General features: G+C 45.8%; 1 protein-coding gene across 11 annotated transcripts in view; it reads left to right on the forward strand.

The window, feature by feature from the left end:
* The window catches only part of FSIP1 (fibrous sheath interacting protein 1), a 261,319-nt gene that overhangs the window by 19,094 nt on the left and 226,755 nt on the right, over nucleotides 1-15,470 (forward strand). For all 11 annotated transcript variants that reach the window (XR_008849005.1, XR_008849006.1, XR_008849007.1 and 8 more), the window contains exons 4-6: nucleotides 3,941-4,024; nucleotides 6,790-6,959; nucleotides 13,186-13,279. Coding sequence is in view for 7 of the 11 variants with exons in the window: in XM_056546997.1 (XP_056402972.1) it covers nucleotides 3,941-4,024; nucleotides 6,790-6,959; nucleotides 13,186-13,279 (348 nt within the window). In the remaining 4 variants the exon portion in view is untranslated. The remainder of the gene's footprint in view (nucleotides 1-3,940; nucleotides 4,025-6,789; nucleotides 6,960-13,185; nucleotides 13,280-15,470) is intronic.

Raw genomic sequence — 15,470 nt, forward strand, 5'->3', positions numbered from 1 at the left:
GTCATCTGGTGCGCGGAGTGAACTTCGCTCCGTGCCTGATGACTGGCGTTGCAGGGGTTGAAGGATTGTGACGTCACAGCCGCGCCCCTTCATTAAGTCACACTCCTCCAACCCCTGCATTGCCAGTCATCAGGAACGTCGCAAAGCTCGCTCCATGCACCAGATGACTAGGGTGCTGCAGGAGAGATCGCAGGGGTTCCCAGCAGCGGGACCCCCGCGATCAGACATCTTATCCCCTATCATTTGTAAATTACTTCTATTAAAAAATCTTTACCCTTTCTGTACTTATTAGCAGCTGTATACTTTTTTGTCTTGTCCACAGTGCTCTCTGCTGACACCTGATGCCCGTATCAGGAATTGTCCAGAGCAGGAGAAAAAAAAAACCAAAGCAAACCTATGCTGCTCTGGACAGTTCATCAGATCGTTTCTTTCAGTTTTCAGAGGCCTTTTCAAAAATGAAAGAAGCGATCTGATTGGTTGCTATGGGCAACTCAACAACTTTTCCTCTGGACAGGTTTTGATATTCTTTATTCACAGGGGGATAGGTGTCTGATCGTAGGGGGGAAGCTGGCCGCTTGGACTTCCAATTCTGCCCCAGGTGTCACTTTACGACTGCAGTCAATCAGCAGCCTCGCCATGTCACTCCATAAGGAGGGTGGAGTGTCATCGCTAAGGCTGCTGATTGGCTATGCTGGTCACCTGTCCTCCTGTAACACCGCAGCGACATACACGGGCAAACCAGAGGATGCTGCCATAAAATTCTTAGTCGCCATGGAATCTGTCAATGCCTGCCCTTGACTATACAACCCCTTTAAAGGGGTACTCCGGTGGAAAACATTGTTTTCTTTTTAAATCAACTGGTGCCAGAAAGTTAAACAGATTTGTAAATTACTTCTATTAAAAAATATTTACCCTTCCAGTACTTCCAGCAGCTGAATACTACAGAGGAAATTCTGTTCTTTTTGAATTTCTTTTTTGTCTTGACCACAGTGCTCTCTGCTGACACCTTTGTCCGTATCAGGAACTGTCCAGAGCAGCATAGGTTTGCAATGGGGATTTTCTCCTGCTCTGGACAGTTCATGATACGGACATCAGGTGTCAGCAGAGAGCACTGTGGCCAAGACAAAAAAGAAATTCAAAAAGAAAAGAATTTCCTCTGTAGCATACAGCTGCTAAAAAGTACTGGAAGGGTAAATATTTTGTAATAGAAATCATTTACAAATCTGTTTAACCCCTTAAGGACACAGCTCATTTTCACCTTAAGGACGCAAACCTTTTTTGCACATCTGACCACTGTCACTTTAAACATTAATAACTCTGGGATGCTTTTACCTTTCATTCTGATTCCGAGATTATTTTTTCGTGACATATTCTACTTTATGTTAGTGGTAACATTTCGTCGATACTTGCATAATTTCTTGGTGAAAAATTCCAAAATTTCATGAAACATTTGAAAATTTAGCATTTTTTTTAACTTTGAAACTCTCTGCTTATAAGGAAAATGGATATTCCAAATAATTAATATTTTGATTCACATATACAATATGTCTACTTTATATTTGCATCATTAAGTTGACATTTTGTTACTTTTGGAAGACATCAGAGGGCTTCAAAGTTCAGCAGCAATTACCAATTTTTCACAAAATTTTCAAAATCGGAATTCTTAAGGGGCCAGTTCAGTTTTGAAGTGGATTTGTGGGGCATATGGGGCATATGGGGCATTTCCCTACTCAGGAGAAATTGCGTTACAAATTTTGGGGGTCTTTTTTTCCTTTTAACGATTGTGAAAATAAAAAGTATGGGGCAACACCAGTATGTTAGTGTAAATTTTTTTATTTTTTTACACTAACAAACTGGTGTAGCCCCCCAACTTTTGCTTTTCATAAGGGCTAAAAGGAGAAAAAGCCCCCCAAAATGTGTAGTGCAATTTCTCCCGAGTACGGAAATACCCCATATGTGGCCCTAAACTGTTTCCTTGAAATACGACAAGGTGAGTGAGAGAGCGCCATGCGCATTTGAGGACTAAATTAGGGATTGCATAGGGGTGGACCTAGGGGTATTCTATGCCAGTGATTCCCAAACAGGGTGCCTACAGCTGTTGCTAAACTCCCAGCATGCCTGGACAGTCAGTGGCTGTCCAGAAATGCTGGGAGTTGTTGTTTTGCAACAGCTGGAGGCTCTGTTTTGGAAACACTGCCGTATGATATGTTTTTTTATTTTATTTGGGGGACAGTGTAAGTGGGTGTATATGTTGTGTTTTACCCTTTATTATGTGTTAGTGTAGTGTTTTTAGGGTACATTCGCACTGACGGGTTTACAGTGAGTTCCACGCTAGGAGTTTGCAACGCGGCAGAAAATTTGCCGCAGCTCAAACTTGAAGCAGGAAACTTACTGTAAACCTGTCTGTGTGAATGTACCCTGTACATTCACATGGGGGGGGGCAAACCTCCAGCTGTTTCAAAACTACTTTTGCAACAGCTGGAGGCACACTGGTTGGAAAATCTTCAGTTAGGTTCTGTTACCTAATTCAGTATTTTCCAACCAGGGTGCCTCCAGCTGTTGCAAAACTACAACTCCCAGCATGTACTGATTGCCGAAGGGCATGTTGGGAGATGTAGTTATGCAACAGGTGGAGGTACGCAACTTCAACTCCCAGCATGCCGAGACAGCTGTTTCGGCATGCTGGGATTTGCAGTTTTGCAACATCTGGAGGGCTACAGTTTAGAGACTACTGCACACTGATCTCCAAACTGTGGCCCTCCTGATGTTGCAAAACTACAAATCCTTGCATGCCCAGACAGCAATTGGCTGTCTTGGCATGCTGGGAGATGTAGTTTTGCAACAGCTGGAGGCACACAACTACAACTCCTAGCATGCCCAGACAGCCGTTTGCAGCCGGGCATGCTGGGAGTTGTAGTTTTGCAACAGCTGGAGAACCACTGTTTGGAGACCACTGGGTAGTGGTCTCCAAACTGTGATCCTCCAGATCTTGCAAAACTACAACTCCCGGCATGCCCAGACAGGCATTGGCTGTCTGAGCATGCTGGGAGTTGTAGTTTTGCAACATCTGAAGGATCACAGTTTGGCGACCACTACACAGTGGTCTCCAAACAGTGGTTCTCCAGATGTTGCAAAACTACACCTCCCAGCATGTCCAGACAGCCAATGCCTTTCTGGCCATGCCGGGAGTTGTAGTTTTGCAACATCTGGAGCCGCCGCAGCCTGCAGGATCCGCCACCGGGTAAGCAAGGACTTCTTATTCCCCCTCACCCCGCTGTGACCCGCTCTCCCCGGACTAACACACGTGGGCGGAGGTCCGGCAGCGGCGATGGCGGGTGCGTGGCGATGGCGGGGGCACTTACCCCCGCTATCGCCGCTGCCAGACCTCTGGATCGCCGCTTCCGGACACCCGGATCGCCGCGCATCCGCCACACTGAACCCGCCGCCAACCCCCCCGCCGCCCCTACACACCCGATCGCTGATCGGGTTAATCAAATGGGGTCCCGGGGTGTCGGGCGGGAGTGGTCTCCTGCCGGACACCCCGGGACTTTAGCTAATTAACCCGATCAGCGCCGCGGGAGCGCGCACAATGAACGCCGCCTTTATACGGCGGAATGCGCAAAGGTATCGCGTTATCCGCCGTATAAATGCGACGTCCAGCGCGACGGGGGCTAAGCTGAACTTCTCACCTGCTGGAGACAACCGGAGGTGAAAAGTTCAGCCCCCCGGGATGCAGCAGCAGCTGCAATTATGTGAATGACGGGTATACCCATACCCATCACTGCGCAAATGCACTTCAGCAGATGACGGGTATACCCGTTATTCTGTGTTAAGGGGTTAACTTTCTGGCACCAGTTGATCAAAAAATAAATAAATAAATAGTAGCCCTTTAAGATCCTTTTATGTAACAAAACTAAACTCTCTCTTTTTGCTCCTCTAGTTTTCTGTTCTGGAAATGGAGAATGTAAAGATGAATCGCAGAATAACGAAACGGCTGGGAAAACCAGAAATGGCTTTCAAGACGGTAAGCAGAAGAATGCTGGGAAGGATGTGTGTATGCATCGTCACATCCTCAACCACACAATGACAGCCGTTGGCTGTCGGGCATGCTGGGAGTTGTAGTTTTTCTATAGCTGAAGGGCTGCAGTTTGCTCTAGAGCAGTGTTTCCCAGCCAGGGTGCCTCCAGCTGTTGCAAAACTACAACTCCCAGCATGCCCAGACAGCCTTCGGCTGTCTGGGCATGCTGGGAGTTGTAGTTTAGCAACAGCTGCAGGCGCCCTGGTTGGGAAACGCTGCTCTAGACACGTTTCTGCCACAATTGTCCACCAAACCTTCTTGAGGATAATTGATGCATCAAACAAAATAGGCCTATTTGGCTTTGAGGTAAAGGAAAAATCTTAAATGCGATCAAATGGGAGAAGAAACATATTCCAATAAGATGTTTGGCGGTCAGTTCTCAGAAGTACGACTTTGATACTTGTCTAATGATAAGCAGTCAGTCTAATGCGTATAGGACATATGTGACGCACATGGGTTTATCTTCATATGTGGCACCAGATTGATTTCTATAGACCACATCAAAATGTCTGTAATAGACTCAATGCAAAGGGATAGGAATTTCTTCAACCACTTAGCAGCCTGAGCTTGAACTGATTATGTATAGGGTTCAAATGAGAATGGGATGGAGTCACTTGTTACTCATGAAAACATACAAGTTTATTGATATACATTAAAATTATATATAACATTTTTGCAATAAAATACACATAAGGGAGAATGTCCACTGAGTGGAAAAGAGGCGTCACTCCAGAAGGTCCACATTACAAATACATATATGAAATATGAGGCACAAATCCCCTTTATTGCATAGAAACTTCCCACTATTATAAGGTGCAAACACAATAGATCAGATACCTACGAATGATAAGTATTACAAATATGGAGGACTGTCTCTCCAGTGGTCTCCCTTATGTGTGTTTTATTGCAAAAATTAGGGATCAACCGATATAGATTTTTTTAGGACCGATACCGATGATCTGCAACCTTTCAGGCCGATAGCCGATAACTTTCACCAATATTCCGGTATAAGTTATCGGCTATTCCACCCACCCCCCGGCCCCGCAGATCAATGATTTAAAGCAGGCGCCTTCCTAGTCCAACCACCACCGCCGCTGCCCCATTGCCTCCCCCATCCCCGGTTTTATAATCGCCTGTTCCCGGGGTCCGCGCTACTTCTGGCTCCGGCGGCATCCTGAGCTGTCACTATGCGCACTGACTGTGACGTTGCGTTGAGGACATCACTCGACATTGCGCTGCGCAGTGCGCAGGACGTTGCGGGAGCCAGAAGTAGCGCGGACCCCGGGCCCCGGGAACAGGTAATTATAAAACCGGGGATGGGGGAGGCAATGGGGCAGCGGCGGTGGTCTCTGGGAGGGGGGCATTATCGGCAAGGTAATTGCCGATACCGATAATGTCCAAAATCGTAAATATCGGCCAAACCGATAATCGGTCGATCCCTAGCAAAAACTATATATTTTAATGTATATCAATAAACTTGTATGTTCTTATGGGTAACAAGTGACTACAACCCGTTTCTTTGGTATCATTCAAAGGGGTACTCTAGGTGGAAAACTTTTTTTTTCAATCAACTGGTGCCAGAAAGTTAAACAGATTTGTAAATTACTTGTATTAAAAAATCTTAATCCTTCCAGTACTTATTAGCTGCTGAATACTACAGAGGAAATTATTTTCTTTTTGGAACACAGAGCTCTCTGCTGATATGATGACCACAGTACTCTTTGCTGACATGATGACCACAGTGCTCTCTGCTGACATGATGACCACAGTGCTCTCTGCTGACATCATGACCACAGTGCTCTCTGCTGACATCTGTCCATTTAGGGAACTTTCCAGAGCAGCATATGTTTGCTATGGGGATTTTCTTCTACTCTGGACAGTTCTTAAAATGGACAGAGATGTCAGCAGAGAGCACTGTGCTCGTGATGTCAGCAGAGACCTCTGTTTTCCACCAGAGTACCCCTTTAATGCTCGGACACAGGTTGCAGGAAGAAGTCCTTTTTATATAGGTGCAGGCAGAACGAGGATTGGTGGTTGAGTGCAAAATGCTGCATACGCTTTCCTTTTAAATCCAAAAGAGTCAGCGTGCATGTGCTAGGACCCAACAGCAGAGCGGTGGTGACTGAAAGCCTGTCTCTGCCGGCCGGTGTGCGCGTGGAACCAAAAGACCGGCCGGCCTGTGGAACAAGGGAGAGGTGAGTATTCTTTATGGCAACCTAAAGCCATGACAAGCAAATATGGGATTTAGGGGGTCAGTCAAGCTTGAGGGGGGGGAGATGGTTACCTGACTGCCTGACTTCTTCTGGGTTACCCCTAGATGACTCTTTGCATTGTCTCCACTTGTCTGCACAGGAAAAAAGATGGTGCTATGCGCTGGTGGATGCTAATCTTAAAGTTTTTTTTTTGTTCAGAACGCTTGGAGCCAAAGGCTGTGATCGTGACATAGCCACGCCCCCACAACATCTGCCGACATGCACCCCTCCCACAGAAATGAATGGAGGGGGCGTGGCTGTGACATCACGACCAGTGCCGCAGGAACCCGGCGTTTGCTTAGAGCTCCAGGTGCTGCGTGAGATCGTGGGGGGGGGGGGGGGATGGGGGATAAGATGCCTTGCAGCGGAGTACCTCTTTTTTAGAGGGCAGAATAGGCACAATGAGCCTGTAACTGCATGTTTCATACCACCTTTACCTTATATCTTATGTTTTGACAGGATCCACTGAGCGGCCACAAAGTACAGAAGACAACATTGACCCTAAACTGGAAAAAGCCTTTAAGAAGATGAAAGTCTTAGATGAAGTCTTACTGAGAAAGGTGGCAAAGGAGAAGGAGGTGAAAGTTCAGGGTCTGGAGATGCGAAAACAACTGTGGGAAGATCTCCAGGTAGGGAATTGTGCCCCAACCCACTAAAGTATAGAGAAAATAATAATGTATAAAAATGCTCAACAAACAGCATGTCAAAGCTGGGGGTATGGGGAATACTGGTTTCTTACACCCATCTTTGCCATACAGCTTAAAGGGGTACTCCGCTTTACAGACTGTTCCGAACGCTGGAGCCGACGCCGGGAGCTTGTGACGTCATAGCCCCGCCTTCTCATGATGTCATGCCTCACCCCCTCAATGCAAGTCTATGGGAGGGGGCGTAACAGCTGTCATGCCCCCTCCCATAGACTTGCATTGAGGGGGCGGGGTGTGACATCATGAGGGGGCGTGACTATGGTGTCACGAGCTCACGGCTCCAGCGTTCGGAACAGTTTGTTCCAAATGCTGAGCAGCGGAGTACCCCTTTAACAGAATAGAGCAGAACACATAGTGTAGTAGCCTTGACCCTAACAAGCAGGAAATCCTCTGATTGTAGGGTGGAGGGGTATTTAGTTTTACAATTGTGCCCCCCCTACAGGAATATCCCCCATAAACCTAGACACTTAACAGTATAATACAGGTCTGGCTGAGAACATCTCTCCAGGTCAGTCGGGATCTGGTCCAGATTATGTTGAACTCATGAATTCATGATTCATATTGGAAATGGAGAGTGAACTAAAAAGGTTATCCTAATTTAGGTACTTAGGTATTGAAATAGGAAGAACGGCTCATTCATTGTATACTTTAAATTACCCCCCATTGTTTCATAAGCTGAAGCAGGAATTATCAAGGTGGATTACATTGCCTCTCCCTATGCTGGCACGGTGTCATCTTTTAAAAATGCTTACCTTTTCCAAATTGTTGTATCCACTACAAACCATCCCAATGCTACTGAAACACTCTGACGTCTCTAGCTTGACGTCTGCATTCACTAAGTTTGTGTGGTCCAATAAACGCCCGTGTATAGCCCTACGCAAATTAATGTTACCCAAAGAGAGTGGAGGAGTAGGTTTCCCGGACTTGAGACACTATAATCTTACTTGTGTATTTAGGCACTGTGTAGATTGGGTACGTGGTGACAATCAGTACTCGAATTATGACCTTGAGTCTGCCCTAGTTTCCCCCTGGTCTTTAAGTGCTCTACTTCATACTGCGTATGGGACCATTCCGAAGGAACTCAAAGGTGCCCTGATTGTGAGAGACACCGTGGTGGCATGGAAGGCTTGTAGGAAGGCCTTAGACTTACCAATCTTCTTAAGTAAACATATGCCCCTTTGGACACACCCGGAATTCAAGTTAGGGAGTAGTAATGCAATGTTTGGGACATGGAAGAGAGCGGGCATACATAGGGTGGGCTCTTTATTTCATGAGTCCGAAAGTAGATACCTTACCTTTGAGGAATTGTGCACCAAATTCTCCTTGAGTGGGAGTCACTTCCTTCCATACTCTCAGGTCATGGGATTCCTTAAGCCCCGACTGCGGGATGTGTCGAAGGAAAGGACCCAGACTGCCTTTGATTCCCTTATAACTGCTGACACACCTGGTCACTCTTTGTCCCACCTCTACCGCTTTATAACACGAAAGGGCGTTGAGGTGACGAGCGCTACACTGTTCTCCTATTGGGAGAGGAAGTTGGATGTAGATAATTTAACAGGTGACATTTTAACCCCTTAAGGACCGGGGGTTTTTCCGTTTTTGCATTTTCGTTTTTTGCTCCTTGCCTTTAAAAAATCATAACTCTTTCAAATTTACACCTAAAAATCCAAATGATGGCTTATTTTTTGCGCCACCAATTCTACTTTGTAATGACGTCATTCATTTTGCCCCAAATTCTATGGTGAAGCGGGAAAAAAAATCATTGTGCGACAAAATTGAAAAAAAAACGCTGTTTTGTAACTTTTGGGGGCTTCCGTTTCTACGTAGTACATTTTTAGGTAAAAATGACACCTTATCTTTATTCTGTAGGTCCATACGATTAAAATGATACCCTACTTATATAGGTTTGATTTTGTCGGACTTCTGGAAAAAATCATAACTACATGCAGGAAAATTTATACGTTTAAAATTGTCATCTTCTGACCCCTATAACTTTTTTATTTTGCGTGTATGGGGCGGTATGAGGGCAAATTATTTGCGCCGTGATCTGAAGTTTTTAACGGTACCATTTTTGCATTGATAGGACTTATTGATCACTTTTTATTCATTTTTAAATGATATAAAAAGTGACCAAAAATGCACTATTTTGGACTTTGGAATTTTTTTGCGCGCACGCCATTGACCGAGCGGTTTAATTAATGTTATATTTTTATAATTCGGACATTTCCGCACGCGGTGATACCACATATGTTTATTTTTATTTTTATTTACACTGTTTTTTTTTTTTATTGGAAAAGGGGGGTGATTCAAACTTTTAATAGGGGAGGAGTTAAATGATCTTTATTCACTTTTTTTTTTCACTTTTTTTTTGCAGTGTTATAGGTCCCATAGGGACCTATAACACTGCACACACTGATCTTCTATGTTGATCACTGGTTTCTCATAAGAAACCAGTGATCAACGATTCTGCCGCATGACGGCTCATGCCTGGATCTCAGGCACTGAGCAGTCATTCGGCGATCGGACAGCGAGGAGGCAGGAAGGGGCCCTCCCGCTGTCCTGTCAGCTGTTCGGGATGCCGCGATTAGCCGCGGCTATCCCGAACAGCCCGACTGAGCTAGCCGGGAACTTTCACTTTCACTTTTAGCCGCGCGGCTCAGCTCTGAGCGCGCGGCTAAAGGGTTAATAGCGCGCGGCGCCGTGATCGGCGCTGCACGCTATTAGAGGCGGGTCCCGGCTTCACTATGACGCCGGGCCCGCCGTGATATGACGCGGGGTTACTGTGTAACCCCGCGTTATATCAGAAGAGCAGGACCAAGGACGTACCGGTACGTCCTTGGTCCTTAAGGGGTTAAAAGGTTGGCTTAAGGTAAAAAAAGCAGTGATTAATGAAACATGGAGGGAAACACAATTTAAAATAATCCACCATGCTACCTATGGTTTTAACCTACCTAAAACCCCCACTTACCCAGACCGGATAGATTGCTGCCCTAACTGTGACGCTCCGCTGACAGACCTGTTACATGGATTGATCATGTGCCCACGTGTGCAATCCTTCTGGAGCTCGCTCTCGATGTACATATCAACAACAACCCATTTATCCCTACCTTATAATACTCAGTTGCTATTATTGCATATAGAGCCAGAAGGGATGAAGGTGTCATTGTTGTTACATCTCATCATACTGGTTGCAAAAAGATGTCTCTTGAATCATTGGCTTACGCCTGATATGCCTGCAAGCACTGAGGTGATACAATCAGTTAAGAAATATATGTTTTATGATCTTGCAGAAGTTAGGAAAACAAAAGAAAAGTCGGCAAAGGGGTTCTTTAAAAAATGGAAACTGTTTGTTACACATTTTTTGTCAGAAGCTGAGATGCGAGAGGTGATCACACCCTTTCGCGACACCACATGGTATTTGTCGCACAGTATAGCAGGCACGTTGGGCAGATTAAATATTCTGGAAGATAGGTAACCAAATTGTACCATTATGTACACATGAGATGAGGGGGACCGTGCGTAGTTTCTAATTAGGTGATGAATACTCTTAAGGGTCGGTAAATATGATATATGCAGGAAGTACAGATCTAGGAAGTATATCAGTTTGGTGTGGGGGCCCCACACTAGACATTCCCTGAGGTACTGGAATTTTAGTGATGCGATGGTTGGGATTGGGGAGAGGGTGGGGAATGTTCTGCTACTATCTGTAATTCGCATGTTTGTATTGAAATCTTGTTCTATGATATGTTTAATGTCACGTCTGGTGATACTCAGACGGCTGTGAAAGTTTGTAAATTCAAATAAAAAGATGTTTGAAAAAAAAAAAAAAAAAAAAGGTTATCCTAAGATCAAAAGTTATCCACAGAATAAGGGATAACTAGCTGATGAAGCACTGGCCACACATGCTGGCTGCTAATCCATTTATTTTGGGAACATTTTTCTTCCGTTCTCAGAATCGATGAGGGTTCCAGTGGTCAGATTCCCACTTATCCCGAGAACGAAAAACTATTGTCCCCAAATGAATGGAGTGGCTGCTGGTCAGTGCTTCATTTATTTTCTATGGGGCTTTCCAGCATTGCCGAGCGCTGAACTTGCCCCATTCTCCTCAATAGAACATTATTGTAAGTACTTAATATGGGTATAAAAAAGCCAATCCAACCACTTAACAGAGCACCATGATCCATTGGTACTAGGTATCAGTCATTCCTTGGCAATGCACCTTATTGTAAGAAAACCACATTGATTTTATGTGTGTGTGTGTGTGTGTTTTAGTTTTTGGGAGGGTTACCTGAAAGGAATAAGAAACAGGGGAATCAAGACAAGGTAAACAAACCTAAAGATTCCAATAAGTTGGTGGGATGTGAACCCAGTAGCTAGAGAAGGAAGCAAATTAATAGTTACCGGCCTAAGGCACATCTGTGAGTCCCTCAGTTAAGAAAGTATATTGGGATAAGTTATGCAAGTACATAATCTTATGGCACCAGAGTACCATGGCTGCGCTGACCCACCAGAGTACCATGGCTGCGCTGACCCACCAGAGTACCATGGCTGCGCTGACCCACCAGAGTACCATGGCTGCGCTGACCCACCAGAGTACCATGGCTGCACTGACCCACCAGAGTACCATGGCTGCGCTGACCCACCAGAGTACCATGGCTGCGCTGACCCACCAGGGTACCATGGCTGCGCTGACCCACCAGGGTACCATGGCTGCGCTGACCCACCAGGGTACCATGGCTGCGCTGACCCACCAGGGTACCATGGCTGCGCTGACCCGCCAGGGTACCATGGCTGCGCTGACCCGCCAGTGTACCATGGCTGCGCTGACCCGCCAGGGTACCATGTCAGCCCTGACCCGCCAGGGTACCATGTCAGCCCTGACCCGCCAGGGTACCATGGCAGCCCTGACCCGCCAGGGTACCATGGCAGCCCTGACCCGCCAGGGTACCATGGCAGCCCTGACCCGCCAGGGTACCATGGCAGCCCTGACCCGCCAGGGTACCATGGCAGCCCTGACCCGCCAGGGTACCATGGCAGCCCTGACCCGCCAGGGTACCATGGCAGCCCTGACCCGCCAGGGCACCATGGCAGCCCTGACCCGCCAGGGCACCATGGCAGCCCTGACCCGCCAGGGCACCATGGCAGCCCTGACCCGCCAGGGCACCATGGCAGCCCTGACCCGCCAGGGCACCATGGCAGCCCTGACCCGCCAGGGCACCATGGCAGCCCTGACCCGCCAGGGCACCATGGCAGCCCTGACCCGCCAGGGCACCATGGCAGCCCTGACCCGCCAGGGCACCATGGCAGCCCTGACCCGCCAGGGCACCATGGCAGCCCTGACCCGCCAGGGCACCATGGCAGCCCTGACCCGCCAGGGCACCATGGCAGCCCTGACCCGCCAGGGCACCATGGCAGCCCTGACCCGCCAGGGCACCATGGCAGCCCTGACCCGCCAGGGTACCATGGCAGCCCTGACCCGCCAGGGTACCATGGCAGCCCTGACCCGCCAGGGTACCATGGCAGCCCTGACCCGCCAGGGTACCATGGCAGCCCTGACCCGCCAGGGTACCATGGCAGCCCTGACCCGCCAGGGTACCATGGCAGCCCTGACCCGCCAGGGTACCATGGCAGCCCTGACCCGCCAGGGTACCATGGCAGCCCTGACCCGCCAGGGTACCATGGCAGCCCTGACCCGCCAGGGTACCATGGCAGCCCTGACCCGCCAGGGTACCATGGCAGCCCTGACCCGCCAGGGTACCATGGCAGCCCTGACCCGCCAGGGTACCATGGCAGCCCTGACCCGCCAGGGTACCATGGCAGCCCTGACCCGCCAGGGTACCATGGCAGCCCTGACCCACCAGGGTACCATGACATCAAAGAATCCATAGTGAGAAATAATCATCAGTGCCAAGTTCTCCTTAGACATAAACATGAAAACATTGCAGATATGTTGCAAAGAAGGAAGAGTACAGGGGTTAGGTGGTTTATTATGTGTTTTTACCAGTTAATCTCATAGCCCCATAGCTCAGTATTCTCTCAGTTGTGCAAGCGATGTATTACCTATGACCTCTTCACCTTCCCTTATATTATACACAGCGCCATGTAACATTTTCCTACAACTATTCTGATTTCCTCTTTGTTCTCCATCCAGCATGTGTCACAACAGTCTTCAGCTCGCAGCCATGATGAAAATGTTAATACTAACAAATTTCTGGCGCTGACTCCCAACTTGGATGACACAGAAGGTAAGCCGAGAACTATAAAATCATCTATACAGTCAGAGCTGAAAATCTGTCTGGGCTCATATAATGCCTTGTAATAAACACTATAAAATAGAAAAGCTGGATTTTCTACTTTTGCATAAAGCAGTTATCAAAAATTCATACAAGGCTTCATTCACATCACGTTTATAGGACTATATCATCCATGTACCCATAGACCAGTGTTTCCCAACCAGTGTACCTCCAGCTGTTGCAAAACTACAACTCCCAGCATGCCGGGACAGCCTTCGGCTGTCCGGGCATGCTGGAAGTTGTAGTTTTGCAACAGCTGTAGGCACACTGGTTGGGAAACAGGGCCATAGACTATGGCATAGAAACAAATGCATAGAAAAACATATGTATAGAAACACATAGAAACTCGTGTTCCCTTATGTAATTTTTTTTTTTTTATGTTTTGTTGAGTTGAAGCTGAGTTGTTCTTTTCTGTCTGGCAACAGTGCTCTCTGCTGACATCTCTGCTTGTCTCAGGAACTGCACAGAGTAGAAGAGGTTTGCTATGGGGATTTGCTTCTAAACTGGGCGGTCCCCGAGACAGGTGTCATCAGAGAGCACTTAGACAGAAAAGAACAACTCAACTTCAGAAGCTCATAAGTACTGAAAGGATTAAGATTTTTTAATAGAAATAATTTACAAATCTGTTTAACTTTCTGGAGCCAGTTGATGTGTGTGTGTGTGTATATATATATATATATATATATATATATATATATATATATATATAAAAAGTTTTTTTCCTGGATAACCCCTTTAAACATGCGGCTTTATTTAAAACTCAAAAACAAAAAGCAACAACCCCCCCCCCAAAAAAAAACATATATAGCTCACAACAAAAACCTCATGGATGGAGAAATTGAGGCTAACTGTCAGGTGTCAATTCCCAGTACAGCAAAAATATAATAACATATGAAATAACAACAGTCCTCAAAATTATCTCCCAAAAAATTAAAATTCCTAAATCATTACATCAATGAATAAATTAAATAATTATACATTTATTATAATCTGAATAAAATAAATGAATATAGATTTATTCATTATAATAAAACGATATATATATATATATATATATATATATATATATATATATATATATACATATCATAGAAAAAATCTGCAGCACTACTGAGCTCAGTCCGTTTAATGGTGCCAGCGCTCTAACCTGATCAGGGTTCCTTGTAATGTAGAAAATCCAACAAGCGCAGCACTCAAGTTAAATAAAGTGCATTTATTTGTCCATGTCTCAATACAGCAACGTTTCTGCCCCTATGGAGCCATTTTCAAGCCTGTGATACACACAATCTAAGGGGTTTAAATACCCAGTTCTAGTGCAATATTTCACATCAATCAATTACACAAAATTATAAACATATTAAGTGAAATACATAAATAAATTACATCTCATATTGTGTTTTACAGAATTATAAAGTGCATATTATAGTGCGATACTGTGCATAATTGTGCAGATTAAAAACAATGCTTGAAAATACACCATCTCAGGTATAATCATATAACAGCATCTAATTATTAATTATACTCATATGTACATAATTATGTATCAATATTAGTATAAGGACAGGGAGATATTACTCACTCGCTCTGTTGATGGCGGAGCTTGCGTGGGTAAAAAGTGCACTGCGCATGTGTGTATAGATTAGAAAGGCTCCTGGGATGTGATCACATGACCGGGGCACCCATGTGACCCTCTCCCACGTCATCGCCATCAGTAACTGATGACGAGGGTAGGGGAGGAAGCCGCGGCATCCCGATCATGTGACGCACCCCTATCACATGACCGCATCCACCTAAATGAGTGCGATCATGTGTAAAAGGAGCTAATGTTGCCATGCAACCACTGGCGTCATGTCAGCCGCTGCCTGGCATAAAGAAGAGTTCAATACCTAAACAGGTAGGGGATCCGGGTAATGGAAGGGGAACTTAATATTGAGGAATATAACTTGTTATATATAAATTAGTAGAAAATCAAAAATTAAAAAATCATATCAAAATAATAAACACAATAAATGAAATAAAGATAAGAAAAATAAACTAAAAAATGAAATAATTAAACACAAAATATTACAAGAAACATTCTATTGGAATACGCTTCCACATAGCTGGGCTGGCAGGCCCTGATTCATAGCCTTCATCTTTAATA

This window comes from Hyla sarda, chromosome 11, assembly GCF_029499605.1.
Source record: "Hyla sarda isolate aHylSar1 chromosome 11, aHylSar1.hap1, whole genome shotgun sequence".
Taxonomy (NCBI): domain Eukaryota; kingdom Metazoa; phylum Chordata; class Amphibia; order Anura; family Hylidae; genus Hyla; species Hyla sarda.